The sequence below is a fragment of the Crinia signifera genome, chromosome 2 (assembly GCF_055691185.1).
Source record: "Crinia signifera chromosome 2, ASM5569118v1, whole genome shotgun sequence".
NCBI lineage: Eukaryota > Metazoa > Chordata > Amphibia > Anura > Myobatrachidae > Crinia > Crinia signifera.
In genome coordinates this window covers 49273932-49293759 of record NC_139218.1, presented here as the reverse complement: position 1 = coordinate 49293759, position 19828 = coordinate 49273932, and the positions used below count along the sequence as shown (strand labels likewise).

Here is a 19828-nt window from a genome sequence, read left to right as displayed (position 1 = left end):
GAGAAAACACGAACAAGTCACAAATACCCTTCAGCTTCTACTTCTTATGGCAATTAATATTCTACGGTCGGCTATTGAGCCACGGCTCAAGTTCCACCAGGAAAAAAGTGACCAGTACATTTATATGAGCAGCCTAGAGCAAAGAAAGTCATGGTACAGTTACACGTATAATGGTATGACTACACATTATGGGGGAATAATCCCTAAATTAGTAGTTGCTCACCCAACATGTCTATATGCTAAATGCAGCGAGTTTACAAATTTGTGTTGAAGAGGGCTCAGTAAGACTTTGCGGTACTTGTGTAGTTTCACGGCGCCCAATATATCGGATGCGATATCGGGCAATATATCAGATGTGATGTCGGTGCGACCCGAAGCGATTTTTGACCTGCTCATAACCCCACTATCCACTACGCATGGAGTTGATTTTATATAGTGTGGCGAGCGCAGCGTGTCACCGAGCCCGAAGCGTAGTGAGCCCTGCGAGGGGGCGCGGATTACTGCGCTCGCCACACTATATAAAATCAACTCCATGCGTAGTGGATAGTGGGGTTATGAACAGGTCAAATATCGCTTGAAATCGCATCGATATATCGGACGATATCACATCCGATATATCGGCCGATATCGCATCCGATATATCAGGCGCCGTGAAACTACACAAGTACCGACTTTGCTGTGGCTCCAAAGTCTTGGAACTTCTATGTCATTTCTTTTATTATATGACCTCAGCAGGTACGACACCACACAGAGATCTCTTTGCTTTCAGACAGCAAATGCAGGGTCGCACCGGGAATTTTTAAACGGTTCAGTCCCGGTGTGACCCTCCATGTCATGGCAATATTTCCGGAACAAATAGTGGATATGTTGGCGCTGAACTTGTTCGTCTCCATATCCAATAAATTCTGGATATGGAAATGTAAATAAAAGAAAAAATTGTGTAAGTGACACAATGTTTTAGGCCCCCATTTATCATTGATCGCATTTACAATGCGATCTGGGGGGAATATTACCGCCCAGCATCGCATTGTAAAATGTGATCATTTCGGGCAAATGTATTACCTGCTGTGCACAGGGACAGGGCTCCGAAAGGAGCCTGTCCCTGCGATGCCTGTAGCCAGAAGCTGGGCGGTCTGCGCATGCGCGGTTATGCGCTGACCCCCCCGTGACCCCGCTGACCGCACTGCCGCTCAGGCAGTGCGATATGTTGCCATAGGCTACAATGGGCTATCGCCATATCAGAATGGCGATAGCCCAGGGGTGCGATGCCGGGCTGCCCGATGTTGATACATCGGGCAGCTTCGCATCCCCCATAGAAACCTATGGGGGATGGGTGCGGCCGGCGGCGCTGCAGGGGAGATCGCAGCAGGGATCGGAGATTCCTGCTGCGGTCCCTCTTAATACATCTCAGTGCTACTTAATATTTGCGGTTAACCCCTGAAAACTGATGTTTTCTGGGATTTAACCGCAAATATTACTTGATAAATGGGCCCCTTAATATGCAAAATAAAAGGTGATTTGATAGAGGGACCTCAGAGCTCGTAGCAAAACTCACAATGAAGTGGGAGTGACCATGGGCCTTATTCTAGTTCACTCTGACAAAATCCTTCTTAGATGGACAAAACCATGTGCACTGCAGGTGGGGCAGATGTTACTTGTGCAGAGAGAATTAGATTTACAGGATAACCCAGGTAAAAAAACCAGTTGACGATGTACCAAATTAATGGTGGTGATGATATAATTCCAAGTGCGTACCGTACTCACTATAATGACGGAGGGCTTAAAGCCTATAAAGGTTTCTTTCCTGGAAATTCAACCAGGAAACACCTCGGGTGAAAACATAAATGGGATTACCCAAGAAAAATCCGGGAATAGTGCATACTGTACTCACTAGGTGGGATGATTTTTTCAAACACGTAGCGGTTTCTTTAAATGCCGGGAGATCACTCAGTCCTATTGGTGTTGAACCCCATAAGCATGTGGATATGATAAAGAAAATGGACTGGTTTCCTTATCATACCTACATGCTTATGGGGTTCAACACCAATAGGACTGAGTGATCTCTGTGCATTTAAAGAAACCGCTACGTGTTAGAAAAAAATCACCCCACCTAGTGAGTACATCGGGGGCAGGGGCAGAGGCAGCACTTAGAGCTGGCGCTGCTCCAAGTGCTGCCTCCTCCATAGTGTGAATGGGAAACCCTTTTACATCACACTAATTACCGGGTTGAACCCGGTAATTAGCTGCGATGTGAAAGGGATAGGACTGTTTCCTTTCACTGGCAGCCGGCAGAGTGTGGAGGAAACGGACAAATTTCCCAGTATAAAAGTGCACAGTGTATGTAGCTTGACTGGACAAGAACTGTGGCCATCGAGAGGGAAATTTATCAATTCTTGAAGAGAAATAAAGTGGAACAGTTGTCCAATCAGTTTCTGCCATTTATCCAGCACAGCCTATAGCAAACTGTTGGTTTGGGAAACGTCTCCCATTGATCCCTCCAATCTGTTGGTGCATGAACTGAACATGCCCTGTATTAGATCCAATAGCTACAGTAGAATGGGCATAATCATTGTTCTCCTTTTCCTAGTGTCAGTGTGGAGTTCTGAGCAGATACCTTCAGGGAGCGGGGACAAAAGTAGAAAAAGTAAGAGATTTCTGGTGAAGGCCGTGGTGCAAAATGTTTATGGAGCCCTAAACCCACAGAGATGCACACATCCACCCACGTCCTCAATTAAATCTGCATTTACACAACCGTATTATCTCATGACCTACTTATTACAGTGGAACCTCCCCCAAAATGTATATACTGTATATAATTATCTGTCCTCTCATCATAAAAACCTATGTGGCTTACAAAATCATTTATGGCATGCTGCCATGTTGTTCAGTCTGCCTGGGCCTGCCTTCCCATAGGAAAACATCCACGGTTTTTAGCCTCCTCCAAAAAGTTGCTTCCTCATAACATCTATCTTTTAGAATTATCTTAAATCTAAGTAGCCGTAACTGCCTTGTTTGGCTTGACAATGGCTTCTTCTCTGATAGACTGCCATGTACCTGGGCCCCATACCTGCTGACATAGAATGCAATGTCTCAGCCCAATAAATTTGCTGTGCTGGGACTTAATAGCATGGCCCTAGGGAAAATGCAATGTATGGTATGAGAAATATGCAAGATAAAGTTGTATTATTCAGGGCCCCTTCTTTTTTACATATGTGCTTGCATTAATGGTTATACTGTAGGAAAAAGAGCCTTCAAAACTCTTTGCCATTACTTGCCCTCTCCAAGGCGGGTGCGTGTGGCATCAGGGCACACTGACACGGTGTGTGTGTGTAAGGGGGGTAGTCACAGATGTGTCCGTACAAATTGTGTGTGTGTGTGTGTGTGGGGGGGGGGGTGCAGCAGTTGCGTAGCTTTACACTCAGCCGCTGCGACCCAAAACATGGTGGCCCCCGGCCCCGTACTTGCCTTCACAGCTACAGTGAAGATGTTGCATCTATTCTATACGGGGAGGGACCCTGCATTTGGGGTTCTTCACAAAACTACAACTGATGCTGAATTAGGCCTTTACTAGACACAATATAAATGTAATCCTTCATTCGCACATCTTCCCATTCCAGAGTCCAGAGAAAGTGGCCAAACTGGTTTTCACTAAATTGTGCAGCAGCCCACAAAGGATGTACTGTAGCTGACAAGAGCTAGACCTACAAATACACAGGGTTTAGTTTAGTATAATCTAGTCACCACGAGCATTCACTGCTGGCCGCTGCAGCACCAGCATAAGTTTCTGTTTTCCTTATTTACAGCAAAGAAATATATACAGTTACCGGCGTCTGCAGAATTGCTAAGTGGTCGTACATAGAGCCAGCTCTGCACACTGCAATGCAGTCATTTAACTACAGTCTCTGCAATTTGCAATATACTGTATACAAACAAGAGGAAGTCATCCAAGGAAACAAAGCTTATCTTATATAACAGCATATAGGGTGTTGCATAAACAGGCCCTGCCCACCATGGGGGTTATTCAGGTTTTACATAAACATCCATTCGCAGCCTTCGGGAGAACACCCACATCATTCGATGTTCACTGACCATCGAATGATGTGGAAGGCGCACGCATATCTAAGGTTGCTCTGAGCAACCATAGATGTGCATGTGCCCTCGGAGGGAAGTGGGCAGGTGGTGATCTGGTGATGTCAGCTGCCCGCCCCCAGCGTCATCAGTCCATTAGCATGAGAATGCCCAGCGTTCTTATGGAAACGCCGGTACTCTTTACCTAGAACGGCACCCATCGCGACCATCGCGACCATCGAATGCACTTAAAATCGGGTGCGATGCGATGGCCGCGATTTCCCATAGGGACCAATGTTAAAAATCAGATTGGACGCGATTTTAGTGTTCAATGCCTCAATGCCCGCGATTTTTACATAGGAAACAATGTTAAATGGGCCACAGAGCCCAAATAGTCACCGTGAAGTCTGAAATGGCCCCCACAATTGTTAACGCCACCCCACGATCAACGTCAACCCGAAGCGTGGCGAGCGCAGCGAGCCCGCGAGGGGCGGCGGTACGCGTCTTCCGACCTTTTCATACCCCCACTATCCACGTCGGCGTGGAGTTGAGAATAGAATAGTGTGGCAAGCGCAGCGAGCCACCGAGCCCGAAGCGTGGCAAGCGCAGCGAGCCCCGCAAGGGGACGCGGATACCTTCACAGTTATACGCGTCCCCTCGCGGGCTTCCCAGGTGTCCATGGCGACGCGGACACCTGTGAAGCCCGCGAAGGGACGCGTTTACCTGTGAAGGTATCCGCGTCCCCTCGCCACGCTTCGGGCTCGGTGGCTCGCTGCGCTCGCCACACTATTCTATTCTCAACTCCACGCCGACGTGGATAGTGGGGGTATGAAAAGGTCGGAGGACGCGTACCGCCGCCCCTCGCGGGCTCGCTGCGCTCGCCACGCTTCGGGTTGACGTTGATCGTGGGGTGGCGTTAACAATTGTGGGGGCCATTTCACAGTTCAAGGGCACTATTAGGGCTCTGTGGCCCATTTAACATTGTTTCCTATGGCCAAATCGCGGGCATTGAGGCATTTAACAGTAAAATCGCGTCCAATCACCCTTTTAACATTGATCCCTATGTGAAAATCGCGGGCATCGCGTCGCACCCGTTTTTTATGTACCCGCGATGCCGGCGATGGCCGCGATTTTTTACCCCCGACGCCCGCGATTCCAATCGCGGGCGCCGTTCTAGGTAAAGAGTACCGAAACGCCCATGAAACGCTGGGAATTCCCATATCCAAATTGGCTGCCCCGCCATTCCGCCCCCACACTTGGGTGCGTTCGCCATGGATGCACACACCTGGCGCATGCACAGAAATGACCCGCCATCGATGCCCTTGCGAATATTCTGGTCCGTGCGAATGGACAAGAATAAGGGCCCATGTCACAAGACTCAGAAGGAGATGTCTTACCCTCCACAAATGTATAGGGGCACATTTATCAGACAATGGGGCAGATGTATTAAGCCTGGTGAAGTGATAAAGTGGAGATAAAGTAGAAGGAGATAACGCACCAATCAGCTATGTTTGAAAAATGACAGTTGAAAGTTGATTGGCTGGTGTGGTATCTCCTTCCACTTTATCACATCACCAGGTTTAATACATCTGCCCCAATATACCGGTATGTATTTCTCCACAAAACATTTAGTATTACCTAAATTTATTAAGTAGGGATCGCAGCAAGTATCACTGATACCTGCTGCTATACCTCCATTTTCGCCAGCAGCCACATTCCATGAAGGTTTCTATGGGGGATGCTATGCTGCAAGATTTTCCAATATTCAGAATGTGAAGCATTCCCAATATTGACTCCTGCAGCTACTGCTTTCTTCAGCTTGTGGTAGCCATTTGTAGCCTATTGGCTACAGATCATGGCTGTAGATCCAGCAAAGTTCCCCAGGAACCCTCTCCACTGGAAATGGCCTCTATGCATGGAGGTAAGCATAAATGTGCATGCGAGGCAGAGGGCGTGGTGTTACCCAGCATGCAGCATATTGCCGGAGCTCCTTACTTTCATCCAATATTCATCCAGTTTGCCTGACGCTGGTAGCTGAATTTTTGCTGACATGTAGGGAGAACCCTTATGCACAACCTGTGACCCTTTGGCGGTGGGGTGATTGCAGCAATTACTGTTAATGAATTTAAATCAAAACTGGATACATTTTTGGCCACTAATGCTGCTTTCAGACCGCATAACTGGCTTTGACCCTGTATTTGGAAACGTTTCCAAAAACGGGTCTGCCAGATAAAACCCCTTTCACACCGCAGCACTTAAACGGTATATTACCGTTTAAGTGCCGATTTTTTGACACTGGCAGACCCGTTTTTGGAAACTTTCCAAATACAGGGTCAAAGCCAGTGCAGCCTTCAGCCCTCCCCTCCGTGCAGTTCCCCCCCCCCTCGCGTGTCGACCGAGAGCATGTCGACGCCCCCCGCGCATGTCGACGCCCCCCGCGCGTGTCGACGCCCCCCCACCCCGCGTGTCGGCCCCCCCCCCCCCCCCGTGTCGACTTACCCCGTGCCGGTACCTCCGTTGTGGACTGCAGCTCAGTATGCTCGGAAAGCACTTATGAAAAAAGTGTCTTCCAGAAAATGGCTGCCCCATAGGAAACCCTGTTTAAAAAAACTGTCTTCCGTATGGGGGGCAGCCATTTTCTGAAAGACACTTTTTTCATAAGTGCTTTCCGAGCATACTGAGCTGCAGTGCCGGGAACCACAACGGAGATACCGGCACGGGGTAAGTCGACACGGGGGGGGGGGGGGGGGGGCGCCGACACGCGCGGGGGGTCGACGCGCGGGGGGGCGTCGACACGCGCGCGGGGGGTGTCGACACGCGCGGGGGGGGCTCCAGTGCTGTGAATACTTAATGAGCGCTCATTAAGTATTCACTGTGCTGAATTTAGGACCCAGCTCATTGGCTGGGTCCTAAATACCGTTTCTGAGCCGATTTTTGCGCTAAAATACCGGTTCAGAAACGGGTAGGACCCTGCATTTTAACCGGTTAGAAAAAACGGCATTTTCTAACCGGTTAAGTGGGACTGGACCTTTCAGACCGCACACATTACCGTTTTAAAACGGTAAAAAAACGGCAATTTACCGTTTTAAAAGTGCGGTCTGAAAGGGGCATTAGGGAATCCTATAGATATGACTTGCTCAAGTCAGTAGTTACAAGTTAGATAGGATCAGGGCTATTTTTCAGCAGGCTCCAGCAGGAACTGAGGCCCTTATTCTAGTTCACTCTTTCTGACAAAATATTTCTTAGATGGACAAAACCATGTACACTGCAGGGGGGCAGATTTAAAATGTGCAGAGAGAATTAGATTTGGGTGAGTCATTTGTTTCTGTGCAGGGTAAATACTGGCTGCTTTATTTTTACACTGCAATATAGCTCTCACTTTGAAGTAAAACCCCACCCAAATCTAATTCTCTCTGCACAAGTAACACCTGCCCCACCTGCAGTGCATATGGTTTTGTCCATCTAAGAAAGAGTTTGTCAGAAAGAGTGAACTAGAATAAGGGCCTCGGTTCCTGCTGGAGCCTGCTGAAAAATAGCCCTGGATAGGATGGACTAAACTAAAGTCTTTTTTCAGCCTTAATTACTATGGGGGTTATTCTGATTCACTCCTTCTGGCAAATTCCTTCTCAAATGGACAAAACCATGTGCACTGCATGTGGGGTAGATGTTACTTGTGCAGAGAGAATTAGATTTGGGTGGGGTTTTACTTCAAAGTGAGATCTATATTGCAGTGTAAAAATAAAGCAGTCAGTATTTTTCCTGCACAGAAACAAAATAACTCACCCAAATCTAATTCTCTGCACGTTACATCTGCCCCCTCTCCCATGCAGTGCACATGGTTTTGTCCATTTGAGAAGGAATTTGCCTCTGCGAGTGAATCAGAATAAGGTCCCGTGTGTGGCCGTGACCGGAGTCGCTACACAGGGGGTGCCACTGGTGGTGTGAATTGGAGGTGAAAGAGACATGCAGCCGTGGTCCCATTCAGATACCATCTTTGTGGTGTGTCAGCCTGGCCCTTTTACCCACTGCTGGGAGCTGCTGGCCACGGCTGTATCTTACAGTTATTTTGCAACTTATCCTCATCTTCCTGCCTTGGGGATGGTCTCCTTGTATTGAGTTGCTGGCACATTAGCTGCCCATACTCCCTATTCCTGCTTACCTAATACTTCTGAGAGTGATGTTGGTGTACATGGAGGGGGAAGGCCATTTCTGAGAGCCCTGTATTCCTGTTTGAATGATCTCTATGCTGTAACATACAATCTGCTTACTGACTTTGCCCAGTTCAGTCAGCCATTCAGTGTGAACTTTAGGTCACTTGATCGGCTTCACTTGAGACATCTGAGGACACTCGAGGCACTATCCTTTCCAGCTAATTGGTAAGCTCCGGTGGCGTGCTAGCCACCGCCATCTTGTCACTCATTTCAATTTTGAGTGTCACTTTAACATCAATGATGTCTGGCTTTCTACAACAAATACTCCAGACAAGTAATACCTCCACTCAGAGGCTCCTTGTTAAACTTGGAGATATGGAAGCTGAATCTTTGAGTCTTGCTAATGTGGTTTACATATCGCCTATGCCAGCACAGTTCCCGGATTTGTCCTGCCAAAAGGAGGCGTCTCCTATTACCACGACTACCATTTTGGATATTGAGGACTATTTACAGATTTGTTACACAGCTGTAGCAGCGGAATTAAAGCTTCAATACGTTCTATTTGACTGTTCCTTATACTTGTATGCACATCCTGGGATGGATGGGACAATTTTGGGACTCTCATCTTAGTACTCTGTTTCTTTATATGTAGTTTTATGTATTTCTTCCTACATATACTGGGCTAATTGAATTTGCTTACATATTCTTTCTCCTATGCTACCTTTATATTGTTATAATGCTCAAGTCAGGCTTGACCCAGGTATGGCCAATAGTTTATTTCCCCAGTCAGTCCATGTAGTTATTATGTTTATATAGTGTTCATTCTAGCACCCGCCATCTGTGAAAACCCATGCAGTTCTTCTTCCCTGTCTGGGGTGTCGCTGTCTGCTGTAGTGCTTCTTGCACAGTGTGATCTGTATATCAAAGTCAGTAACAACACCACAGCAGACAGCGACACCCCAGGCAGGTGCTAGAATGAACACTAGTTTATTTGCGTTGATGGGAGGGGGGGGGGGGCGGTTGATTAGGCTAGTATAGATTAGGGTCGGTTTTTGGGAACTAGGTATACCAAAGTTGGGGATAGGTTATACAGAGTGGGGGGTAATGGGATGGCTTTAATTTTGAGAGGCGGGGGGAGCAGTTAGGGATCCAAGTATGCCTAGGTTAGTTTTAGGTAATACTGGGTGGGGGGTATTGGGAAGAAAGAAAGGGGGGTATTAGAGAAACTTTAGAGAATTTTGATGTTTGGACAGATGATAGTGTCTTTCATTGTTGCAATATACAATTGTTATCATACCTTATTTTTAGCTTAGTTACGTTGAATGGTAGCTTTGTGTAATTGTATGCTTAGAATCCTATGACTGAGATATTGTGTATTGTTTCTATTTGTATTCTGTAATTCTGTATGTCTCTTGTTCACTATCTCGATATAATGATTATCTATCATATTTACTGTGGGTTGTTCTTCACAAAATGTAATAAAAAGTACTGAATGAAAGAATTGTGCATACGCAGCACCTCTGACAATACACTCTGCACATTGCAGGGACAAGCTCCTTTCAGAACCCCTGTCCCTGCCTGTGCTGGGTGACACATTCACATTCACCAGATATGATCGTATTCTGCAATGCCATCCTGGGTGCTTATATCGCAAATATATGAAGTGAAAAAAAGGGGAGAAATATATCAAGACAGGTTCTGATGTCCAGCAGAGTATTGGAGCCCCTCTGGTGCATAATACGGTTATTCTTTAATAAGGCGCTGAGTGACTCCTGGGTCAGACAGCGGCTGTAAGCACCAGACAGAGGAGGAGAAATACTTTGATGTGAAGTAACCATTGAAGGATTTCTCCTCAGGGGCCATATTGTTGGTACAGCATGGTATGAAAACCACAAAAAGTCAGTCAGAAACCCATGACAACCCAATCATACTTCATTTAAAACAAATTGTACAGTGTGTATGCACCTTAAGAGGACTATTGGCCAGATGTATCAAGCTTCAAAAAGTGATAAAATGGAGAGTGAAAAACAGCCAGCCAATCAGCTTCTACCTGTCATGTTGTAGGCTGGGTTTGAAAGATGACAGGTAGGAGCTGATTGGCTGGTTGTTTATCACTCTCCAGTTTATCACTTTTACATCTGGCCCTATATCTTTCTGCACTCACTTGCTGTGCTCCTGCAGTTATTTATCTGGTAATGCTCTGGAAAGGACAAAGCTCTTCTGATGTTGCTGGCCAAACAAGCAGCTGTCCACTCAGAACTGACGTAGTACAGTCTGAAGAGGAAGTAACAACAGCTGTAACCACAGAACACGCAATGGCCAATAGTAAACTATCTGGAGCAATGAACCAACTATACATCTGCAGACGCTGAACAGGAAACCTGAAGAAGAAAAAAATACACAGAGCAGGATTAGCAAGTCTCAGCCCTGCAGTCACTATAAATGTGAATATTGTTTGCGAGCAGTAGATGATTTCGCAATACAGGCTTGTTACATAGGATGGATGGGCCCAGGATCAGCCACCCATACATTCTCCTCGGTAGCTGGGTCCAGGGAAACAACACTAGCTATGTAAGAACGGGATACGGTCATTGGGCCACATGCATGATGGTCGACAAGCATTAGGTCAACATGCATTTAGGTCGTCATGACTTAAGGTCGACATGCAGGAAGGTCGACATGGTCACTAGGTCGACAGGGTCATTAGGTCGTCAGGGTCATTAGGTCAACATGTTTTTTTTTAATGCGGTGGTACGTTTCGGTGTCCATGTCGACACGACATGTGCCGACAGGTGGTATTTCATGCCCTACCATACACTAGGGCGCGGTGGGAGAATAGAATAGTGTGCCGAGTGCAGCGAGGCACCGTGCCTGAAGCTTGGCGAGCACAGTGAACCATGCGAGGGGACGCAGTGCTAGGTTTTAGTGTTTATGTTGACTGTGTTGACATTCCGTAAAAAAAAAAACATGTCGACTTTTTCTATGTCAACCTTACCCATGTCGACCTAATGACCCTGTCCACCTTACCCATGTCGACCTTATGACCCTGTCCACCTTACCCATGTTGACCTAATGGCCCTGTCGACATAAAGTCGTGTCGACCTTCCTGCATGTCGACATAAATGCATGTCGACCATAATGCTGGTGACCTAATGATCCATAACCGTAAAAACACCCATTTCAGGTTTCTCCCAAGTAATACATGACTGGTGTCCGTGAAATAATAATTAAAAAAAAATTATATTTTTCACGCACTTGTACTAAAAATATATTTTGTCCAAAACTTTTTTTTTTATGAATTTATGATTAAACGTTAAGTTTTAATTCAAAGCGTGCCCCCAAAAAAAGAGAGTACTTTTCTCTTTTTCTTGTTGCATTATATATTACTCTCAGGGGAGCACCTCCACAACATTTATTAGTGCAGAGGCACCAGATATATAAAGATAGTGGATTATCATATATTACATATATACTGTACTTTAAACTAGATGTGGTACTAGTGCACAGGTTCTCTGTCCCAATATCCCCTTGCCCATGTAGAAACTAAAAATATATTTGTCAGCTCATAGGCCCTTATCCAGATCTTATCGCAGTACAAATTTGTTTGAAAAATGGGCAAAACCATGTGCACTGCAGGTGGGGCAGATGTAACATGTGCAGAGAGAGTTAGATTTGTGTGAGTTATTTTGTTTCTGTGCAGGGTAAATACTGGCTGCTTTATTTTTACGCTGCAATTTAGATTTCAGTTTCAACACACCCCACCCAAATGTAACTCTCTCTGCACATGTTACATCTGCCCCACCTGCGGTGCACATGGTTTTGTCCATCTTCCAAACAAATTTGTACTGCGATCAGATCTGAATAAGGGCCATAGAGTATATAACCTAAACCAGCGAGTGTAGACTACAGTACCCATAGTCTTGTAGGTCATGGGAACAGATGGAACTGTGCATTGTAGCACTCTCTTGTTGCAATTCAATAGCGAGTCACATGACAATGACTTCCCATGATACAATGGCTCTTATTTGCACAAGGTTTTCTGTGTTGATAGGTCAGGGAGCGACATTTCTTGGCATGGCAGCATTTCCCATGATGCTCTGGGAAGGCTGCCCACCACTACATACACAATACAAATAGTTCTAATTTTACCTTGTTAGTTACATAAAATAACGGAATGGGATCATTCGTCAGACTGCATTTAGGTCTACAGTCATTAGGTCGACCCCACTAGGTCGACTGGCAGGAAGGTCGACCTGACTTAAGGTCGACATGGGCCAAGGTCGACATGACATAAGGTCGAATTTGCATAAAGGTCGACATGAGGAAGGTCGACTGGTCATAAGGTCGACATGGGTTTTTCACTGTTTTTTGATCCGAATGTCGACACAGTCGACATGGACACAGTTGGCAATGAGAATCGGAACCTCGCATCGTTCGCTTCGCTCGCTATGCTTCGGGCACGGTGCCTCGCTGCGCTCGGCACACTATTTTATTCTCCCACCACGCCCTAGTGGATGGTAGGGCATGAAATACCGCCTGTCGGCACATGTCGGCTCAAAAAACAGTGAAAAACCCATGTCGACCTTATGACCAGTCGACCTTCCTCATGTCGACCTTTATGCAAATTCGACCTTAAGTCATGTCGACCTTGGCCCATGTCGACCTTAAGTCAGGTCGACCTTCCTGCCAGTCGACCTAGTGGGGTCGACCTAATGACTGTAGACCTAAGTTCATTCTAATAGATGACCGCATCCCAAAATAACACCAGACTCAACATACACATTGAGCCGACATGAAAAACTCCTTTACTTGTAATTACAAGCCCTGCACTGAAACTCCCTCAGGAAGCCTATGAACAAATTCCATCAATGCACATACATATACTGTAAGCGAAGCATTGTTAAAGATATATATTGGGTATACACTTTAGAAGATATTGCCATCAATATCGTTCAGAAGCCCCTTTCTGGATGAGATTGATGCCAATATCTTCTGGTGTGTATGGGCCTTTATGCAGATGTTTTGTCCATTTTCCAGCGTTCGGGAGCAAATGGTCAATTGTAATTTGTTCCCAGAAATTTCCAGATTTGCATTCCAACCAGCCAGATTGGAAAGATAATCTTCTAGTGTGTATGGGCCTTTAAACACCCCAAGGACTGTTGGCTTACAAATGCTGCCATTACATTACAGTAAATTACCTCCAGATGATGGTATGACATAAAACAATTTAAACTACCAAAGACAAGCGGCACCTTGGAGCCAAACAATTTATCATTTTAGGTTAATGCTCCCTGGAAACAGTGTCATATTAGATAGGACGCCTTTTATTTTGTAATCTGTGTTTTGCAGTGGTCACAAGATCACCCCTATTCTTCACTTTAAGTTATAGCACCCTCTTCTGAAGGATTTATACCGTAAACTAGGACTTTCCTAGAAAAAAAAGAGACACGGGGACCCTATTTAAGGAGTTAGATAAGTTTAGAATTCAACGTAACAGCCAAAGGCCTCAATATTAACATGCAAAAGGGCCAGTCATTACAAATGGAGATAACCTTGTTCAAAATGTACATGGCATTAGCAGACAAGCACCAACTCCTATATTCTGATCACAAGGAACCCTACTCTGTCATTTACTGGTCACAGGGATTTCCTACCCTGTTATTTACTGGTTATATTGATTTCCTACTCTGCTGTTTGCTGATCAATATAATTTCCTCCTCTGTTATTTGCTGGTCACTAGGATTTGCTACTTTGCAACTTGCTGATCACAAGGGATTTCTTCTCCGCTATTTGGTGATCACAAGGGATTTCTTCTCTGCTGTTTGCTGATCACAAGGGATTTCTTCTCTGTTATTTGCTGACTACAGGGATTTTCTATCTCTGCTATTTGCTGGTCAAAAGGACTTTGTACTCTGCTATTCGCTGGACACAGGGATTTCCAACTGTGCTATCTGCTGAACACACACACACTGTAGAAAAGGTTGACACATGAAAAGGTTGACATGAGTTTTTTTTTTTTTTTTAAATGTAATTTTTTTGCACTTTTTTTTATACTTTATCATCCATGTGGACTACAACTGTGAATAGTAAAGTGTGCCGCCAGGCGTGAAACAGGATAAGCACAGCCAGCCATGCGAGGGTATGCATTACACTAATTTGGGTCCATGTTGTCAGGTGTCGTCATTAACACAAAATTTGAGAAAAATCCCATGTCGACCTTTTTCGTGCCAACATTTTGCTTCCGTCGACATTTTGACCATGACGAACTATTGCGTGTTGACCTTTTTTTTTCAATGTAGACCGAGTGCATGTGTCCACCTTTTGACTGTTGACCAATAGGGTTAGACTGTCTATCTAATTATCCACACCCTTAGTCAGTGTTACAGTGCAGTGTGACATCACCACATTGCACACCAAAGGAAGTGTATCATGACACAATCATAGTGAAATACATATACTAATAGAGGCTGACAGTACAAAGGACAACCTAAGATCAATCAAAACCAAATGAATAGCCTCATATAACAAGCCAGCCCTCTCAGGGCCACCGTACGGCTCACTGGTGACATTTAATACAAAGAAACATGACATTTACCTGAGCTGACTGCAGTTTGGCTACACAGCTCTGACACACTGTGGATGGGAGTATACTGAATGACACAGAACAGCAGTGTGGTGCCTTGCATCTGTCAAACACAATGCTGACAATAAACATACCCGGATTGCCCTCCATATTCCATATTAAACATAGTAGCTTAGATTTCTGTTTAGAATAAATCAAATGCAGCCACCTGATATAGAAACACTGGCGGAGCCTGGTCAGCCATGTATCACAGCGTTCCACTGCCGTACTTCATTTATTGCTATTACTGTTCATCTGAAGGTCAAATATTGTTATGCTTCTAATGTTCTTGTTTTGTGTCCTTTAGACATAGTTACAAATGAAGACAAACTCTGGCACTAAAATAGTTACCATTCATCCATGTAATAGGTGTATATATTATACCATGCATTATAATCTGTTACCTATCACTCCTGGCATCTGCCAGACTGCCTGACAGAGCAGATGAATCACTGTGTGCAGCTGTGTCTGGTGAGTCCCAGCACTGCCCACCTGACTCCTCCGTCCCAGGTAATTATAGCAGAGTGGGGAGACAATGACCTGGCCACAGGACCGCCAGCGAGCTGGAATCCTTGGCTCCAGCCACTTTGTACTGCCAACTTATTTAATAGCAACAAAAAAAACTTGAGTGGACCTATCGCCTACGACCAATATGTATGAGAGTAATATCTATCATTTAACAAGGGACTTGTGATACAATGTGGCATGAGGCACTTATACCTCATGATTGTATGGCCCTTATTCAGACTGATTCGGTCGGGCGCGAATTTGCACCGGGACCGATGTTTTGCGTATGCACTGTGTATAAATGTTTGCGCATATGTACGAGTGGTCTGGACCACCCGTACATTTGGGTGTGCCTTTTCCATCATTCCACGGTCGGCAACCATCGAAAGATGTGGGAAGTTCCCACTGGCATGCGAATGGTTGTTTATGTAAAACATCCGTTCATGTGCCGGACGACCGAACTCAGCGTGCAAATGGGTGACGCCGGCAAACCATTCACAAGGCGGGGGTTAGTGTGACTCGCAAGGGCCTAATTCATGCCCGAGCAAGTCAACCTGAATAAGGTCCTATATGCATGCCCGACTGGAAGTACAAATGCTAGTAGCCTTTGAAATTCTCATACCCCTTAACACTTTGATAAGGAAGCAGTGACGTTACCAGGGCAGTAGAGAGCATGGCATAGACCAGGTACTTTTCAGGGGGTGTGGCCTAATTGTGTCAGGTGTCCATGCACTAACAATAAAACACAAAATAAATAGTACTTCAAGCACTGCCCTGACCACACTGCAGCCCAGCAAATAGCAGCATGTGCTGAGTTGGGAAGAGCTGCTGCAGCTGCCAGGTAACAAATATCCTACTGGGCCCCTCAATTAGACCTGGGCCTGGGAAACATCCAGTGGCCCCCTCTCTCGACAACACTGGACGTTACTAGTCCTGGTAAATGAATAGCTTTATGCCTGTGAATACTGGTTCGGACCACAATACATTCTGTACACTAGGCTATGTTACAGCATTCATTCACCACATATGCCTGCACACTGTAGTGTAAACTATACAGCAGGCATGTCCAAACCATGGCCCAACAGCTTTTTTGAAACTACAAGACCCATCATGCCTTGCCACAGTTTTGCTATTAGGCAATGCTAAAACTATGGCAGGGCATGCTGGGATGTGTAGTTTCACAACAGCTGGAGGGCCACAGTTTGGACATGCTTGCTATACTGCATCCAAACACTGGGATTGGCTGCAAAATGTAAGTCGCCTCTTGAAGTTTTTGTTGATCATTAGAATCATGGAAGTTTCCAGAAGTGATTGTGCTACATACACACTGCAATTAGCAAATGACCCCTATTGTAACTAGAACCATGCTAGTATACACCCATTACTTAATTACTAATCACAAGAGTAAGTGCAGGTGTGCAGCATCATATAGTCATTTGTATATGCGAGGCGGCCAGGGCTGTCACATCCATCTGGGTCACATAAGTGTCATTGCGTGCTTGACGTATCGTGTACAATATGCAGTGCAGCTGTGCCCTCTATCACACTGCTTCTTAGTTCATGGCAGGCTGCAGCTGTTCTTATTTTACTTGGGAGATCAAGTGGTTTGTACAGATTTGCCAGTGATGCTAGCCTCGTGGTAGTGTGCACGTGTGGTGGTATACATAATGGATGGCCATACCAGGATATAAGCAGAACAGCATGGAACATCTCTGCGCACTTGCTGTCCGCCAACTCTATTACAAAATGCAGGCATTGTTTTACGTGGCAGTTGCACTAGTTTATAAAAACAAAAATAACATCAAAATATATTTTGTGCCCATAGATAAAATAGGTCTTGTGTAGCCATTTTCTTTAAATTATATTTTGGAGTTCTGAATAGAGGGCCTTATCCTGATTGCTTCGCTCGGACGCGATTTCGAGCAGTGTTCCGATGTTGTGCGTGTACGCATGCGCAGAACCATTTCTGCACATGTCTATACGCAGGGACCGTGCAAACTCTGAGAAGTCCGGTAGCCGAGTGCTCGCTCCTGGCCTTCCGTGCAGGGGGTGGAGAGGCGGTTGCGGCCTGATCAGGGTAATTACCATATGCGCACGCCTTGCGTTTCATGGGCGTTCCCATAAAAACACAGGACATGCGTATGGAAATGCGGTTGTGACTTGCAGGTGGGGGGCGGGCAGCTGACTTAACCGGATGTCAGCTGCCCGCCCATGTCCCTGCTTATCTTCACTCATATGTACAAGTGGTCTAGACCACTCGTGCATGGGCGAGCTCTTTCCACACCATTCAATGGTCGGCGACCATTGAATGATGGGAGAGGTTCCCACAGGCATGCGAATGGATATCCACATAAAACATCCGTTCGCATGCTGAGCGGCCGAATTCGGAGTGCCGATCCACTCACTAGGCGGGGTTTGGTACATTTACTTTGGCCCGTGCACGCGTCCAAACGAAACGATCAGAATAAGGGCCATAGTCACTGTATCACCCCGCCGGCAGATCGGTAAGTAGCCCAAAAGCTGCAATGGGCTACTGCCCTCTCAGAACAGTGGTACCGGGGCCTGAGGAGATGCTGCCCAATATATGTACATCAGACATAGAAACCTATGGGGGATGCGGATGCTGGCGGGGCAGGAGTGATCACAGTGGGTATCGGAGATACCTGCTGCCGTCCCTTCGTCTTACATGCCGACTGTACTTAATATTTTCCGCTAATATTCTAGCCGCAATATTATTAGCCACCAATTTTAAATGATAAATGGCCCCCTCAGTGCTTCGACTGCAACTGCTTAGGGAACTAACAAAATAATACAAGTTACAATTTGGTGATTTATAGTTTATATTCCTATATTCTGTAGCAGAATGGTGTTCTGTATAATAATAATAGGTTAATAACGTTAATATAAATATTTGCGCAATGCTAAATTAAATATTCGCCCACTGTCAGCAAGATTCCTTTGGAGTTCTCTTCTAGCATTACTACAGTAAAACACTGAATGCTTAATACAGTCTCGGGTGAATGGAAATCTGTTACTCAGCAGCATTAAATATGCAAACAACCTGCAGAGGGCTTCTGTGTAGTGAATTCAGCAGCTACCACACATGCCGCTCTATCTGCAATAGAGAAATGTTCACAAAAGCCACCCCAGCTACAATTGATATTCCAGGACATTACAGTAAGACATGGCCAATATGGGCCGCTGTGGAAATATAACTCACAGCATTAACTGCCCCTCCGAGTAGGCGACCTGCCAGCCAGAACCAGCGGCCATGCTGGAACTTGTAGTTCACATCACCTGTAGTGTCACAGGATGTCTACTATGTACAAATCTGATCGTGTCCTATTAAAAATGAGATTGTGCTATAATAAAGGTAGCAAAATGATGTATATATTTTCTAATGTGATCTGCAGTCATTGAGGTGTAATGAATGGAGGTGCTAAATGCGTGAAAGCAATGCATAGTGATATCTGTGATGCTGCTACTGGTGATGATGAGGATGGGAGTCCATGCAATGCTTAGCACTACGCTTCCTTACCTCCCCGGTGTGATATGTGCCTGCATCGGAACTTCTGCTGTTTCCTCTTGTGCAGGAGGCTGGGGAATTTCAGGAGCAAGGCTGAGGTGACCATGTACCCACCCAGGGTGGTCAGCATGTAGAATACCACCGACATGCTGCAGGTGCCCTCCTGGGAGGTGTGCTGCTCAGCAGGGATGCTCTGGTGATGGGGTAGCTGAGTCAGGAGGTGCTGCTGCTGCTGCTGCTGCTACTAGTAAGGCTGGCTGCTTTACTGGTGTGGCATAGCTGACTGGTATGTGATCTTGCTGGTGATTGCAGAGGGATCTCCTCCCAGTGATCCGCTGCTCTTGTTACTCTGTACAGCAGCAGTGCAGGATATTCTGTCCATAGGAGAGGACTAATCAGCCTGTATCCCTAGAAACAGAGCAGGGGATAAAGCAGAGAGGGCAGATCTTTGCAGTGCAGGGACAGGGGCACCTTGCACGGAGGTGTCATTGGGAGGCTGAAGGTGCAGCTGCAGGAGAGAGGTGTGCTTGATGTCCCTACTGCCACACGGTGGCTGCTGGGTGTGTAAGTTGGGTGCAGTGTCTGTGCTTGCGGTGTGCCCGGCAGGATGGGTGCACTGCAGCAGCAGCTTCCTTCCCTAGCCGGTTTATCTGCACTTGTCACTGCCAGGGCACTGGCGCAGGCGCACTTCCGCCTTGTCAGCACAGCACAACAAAGAGCCCGGGCACGCATGCGCAGTACCAAGGTTTCCTCCAAGTTTATAGAAGCAGAAGCTCTGCTGCGGTGGTGGAGGTGCACACAACACAGTGCAGTGATCTCTGGCTGCTGCACACTGCGAAGCCCCTGCTGTGCTCGGGGTGGACATTTTGCAAAGCTGTGCATTATTCAAAAGTTCATATAATACAATAAGAAAATTAATAAAATGTTATGAGACTTAATTTGTATCGTAATCAA

At 46.0% G+C, this 19828-nt stretch overlaps 1 protein-coding gene across 1 annotated transcript in view; it reads right to left on the bottom strand.

The window, feature by feature from the left end:
* Window positions 1-19542, bottom strand: part of GDPD1 (glycerophosphodiester phosphodiesterase domain containing 1) — an 84514-nt gene extending 64972 nt beyond the window's left edge. Inside the window, exon 1 of the mRNA XM_083172011.1 lies at window positions 18887-19542. Coding sequence (XP_083028137.1) covers window positions 18887-19022 — 136 coding nt within the window. The 5' untranslated portion in view covers window positions 19023-19542. The remainder of the gene's footprint in view (window positions 1-18886) is intronic.
* Window positions 19543-19828: the final 286 nt, after the last annotated feature.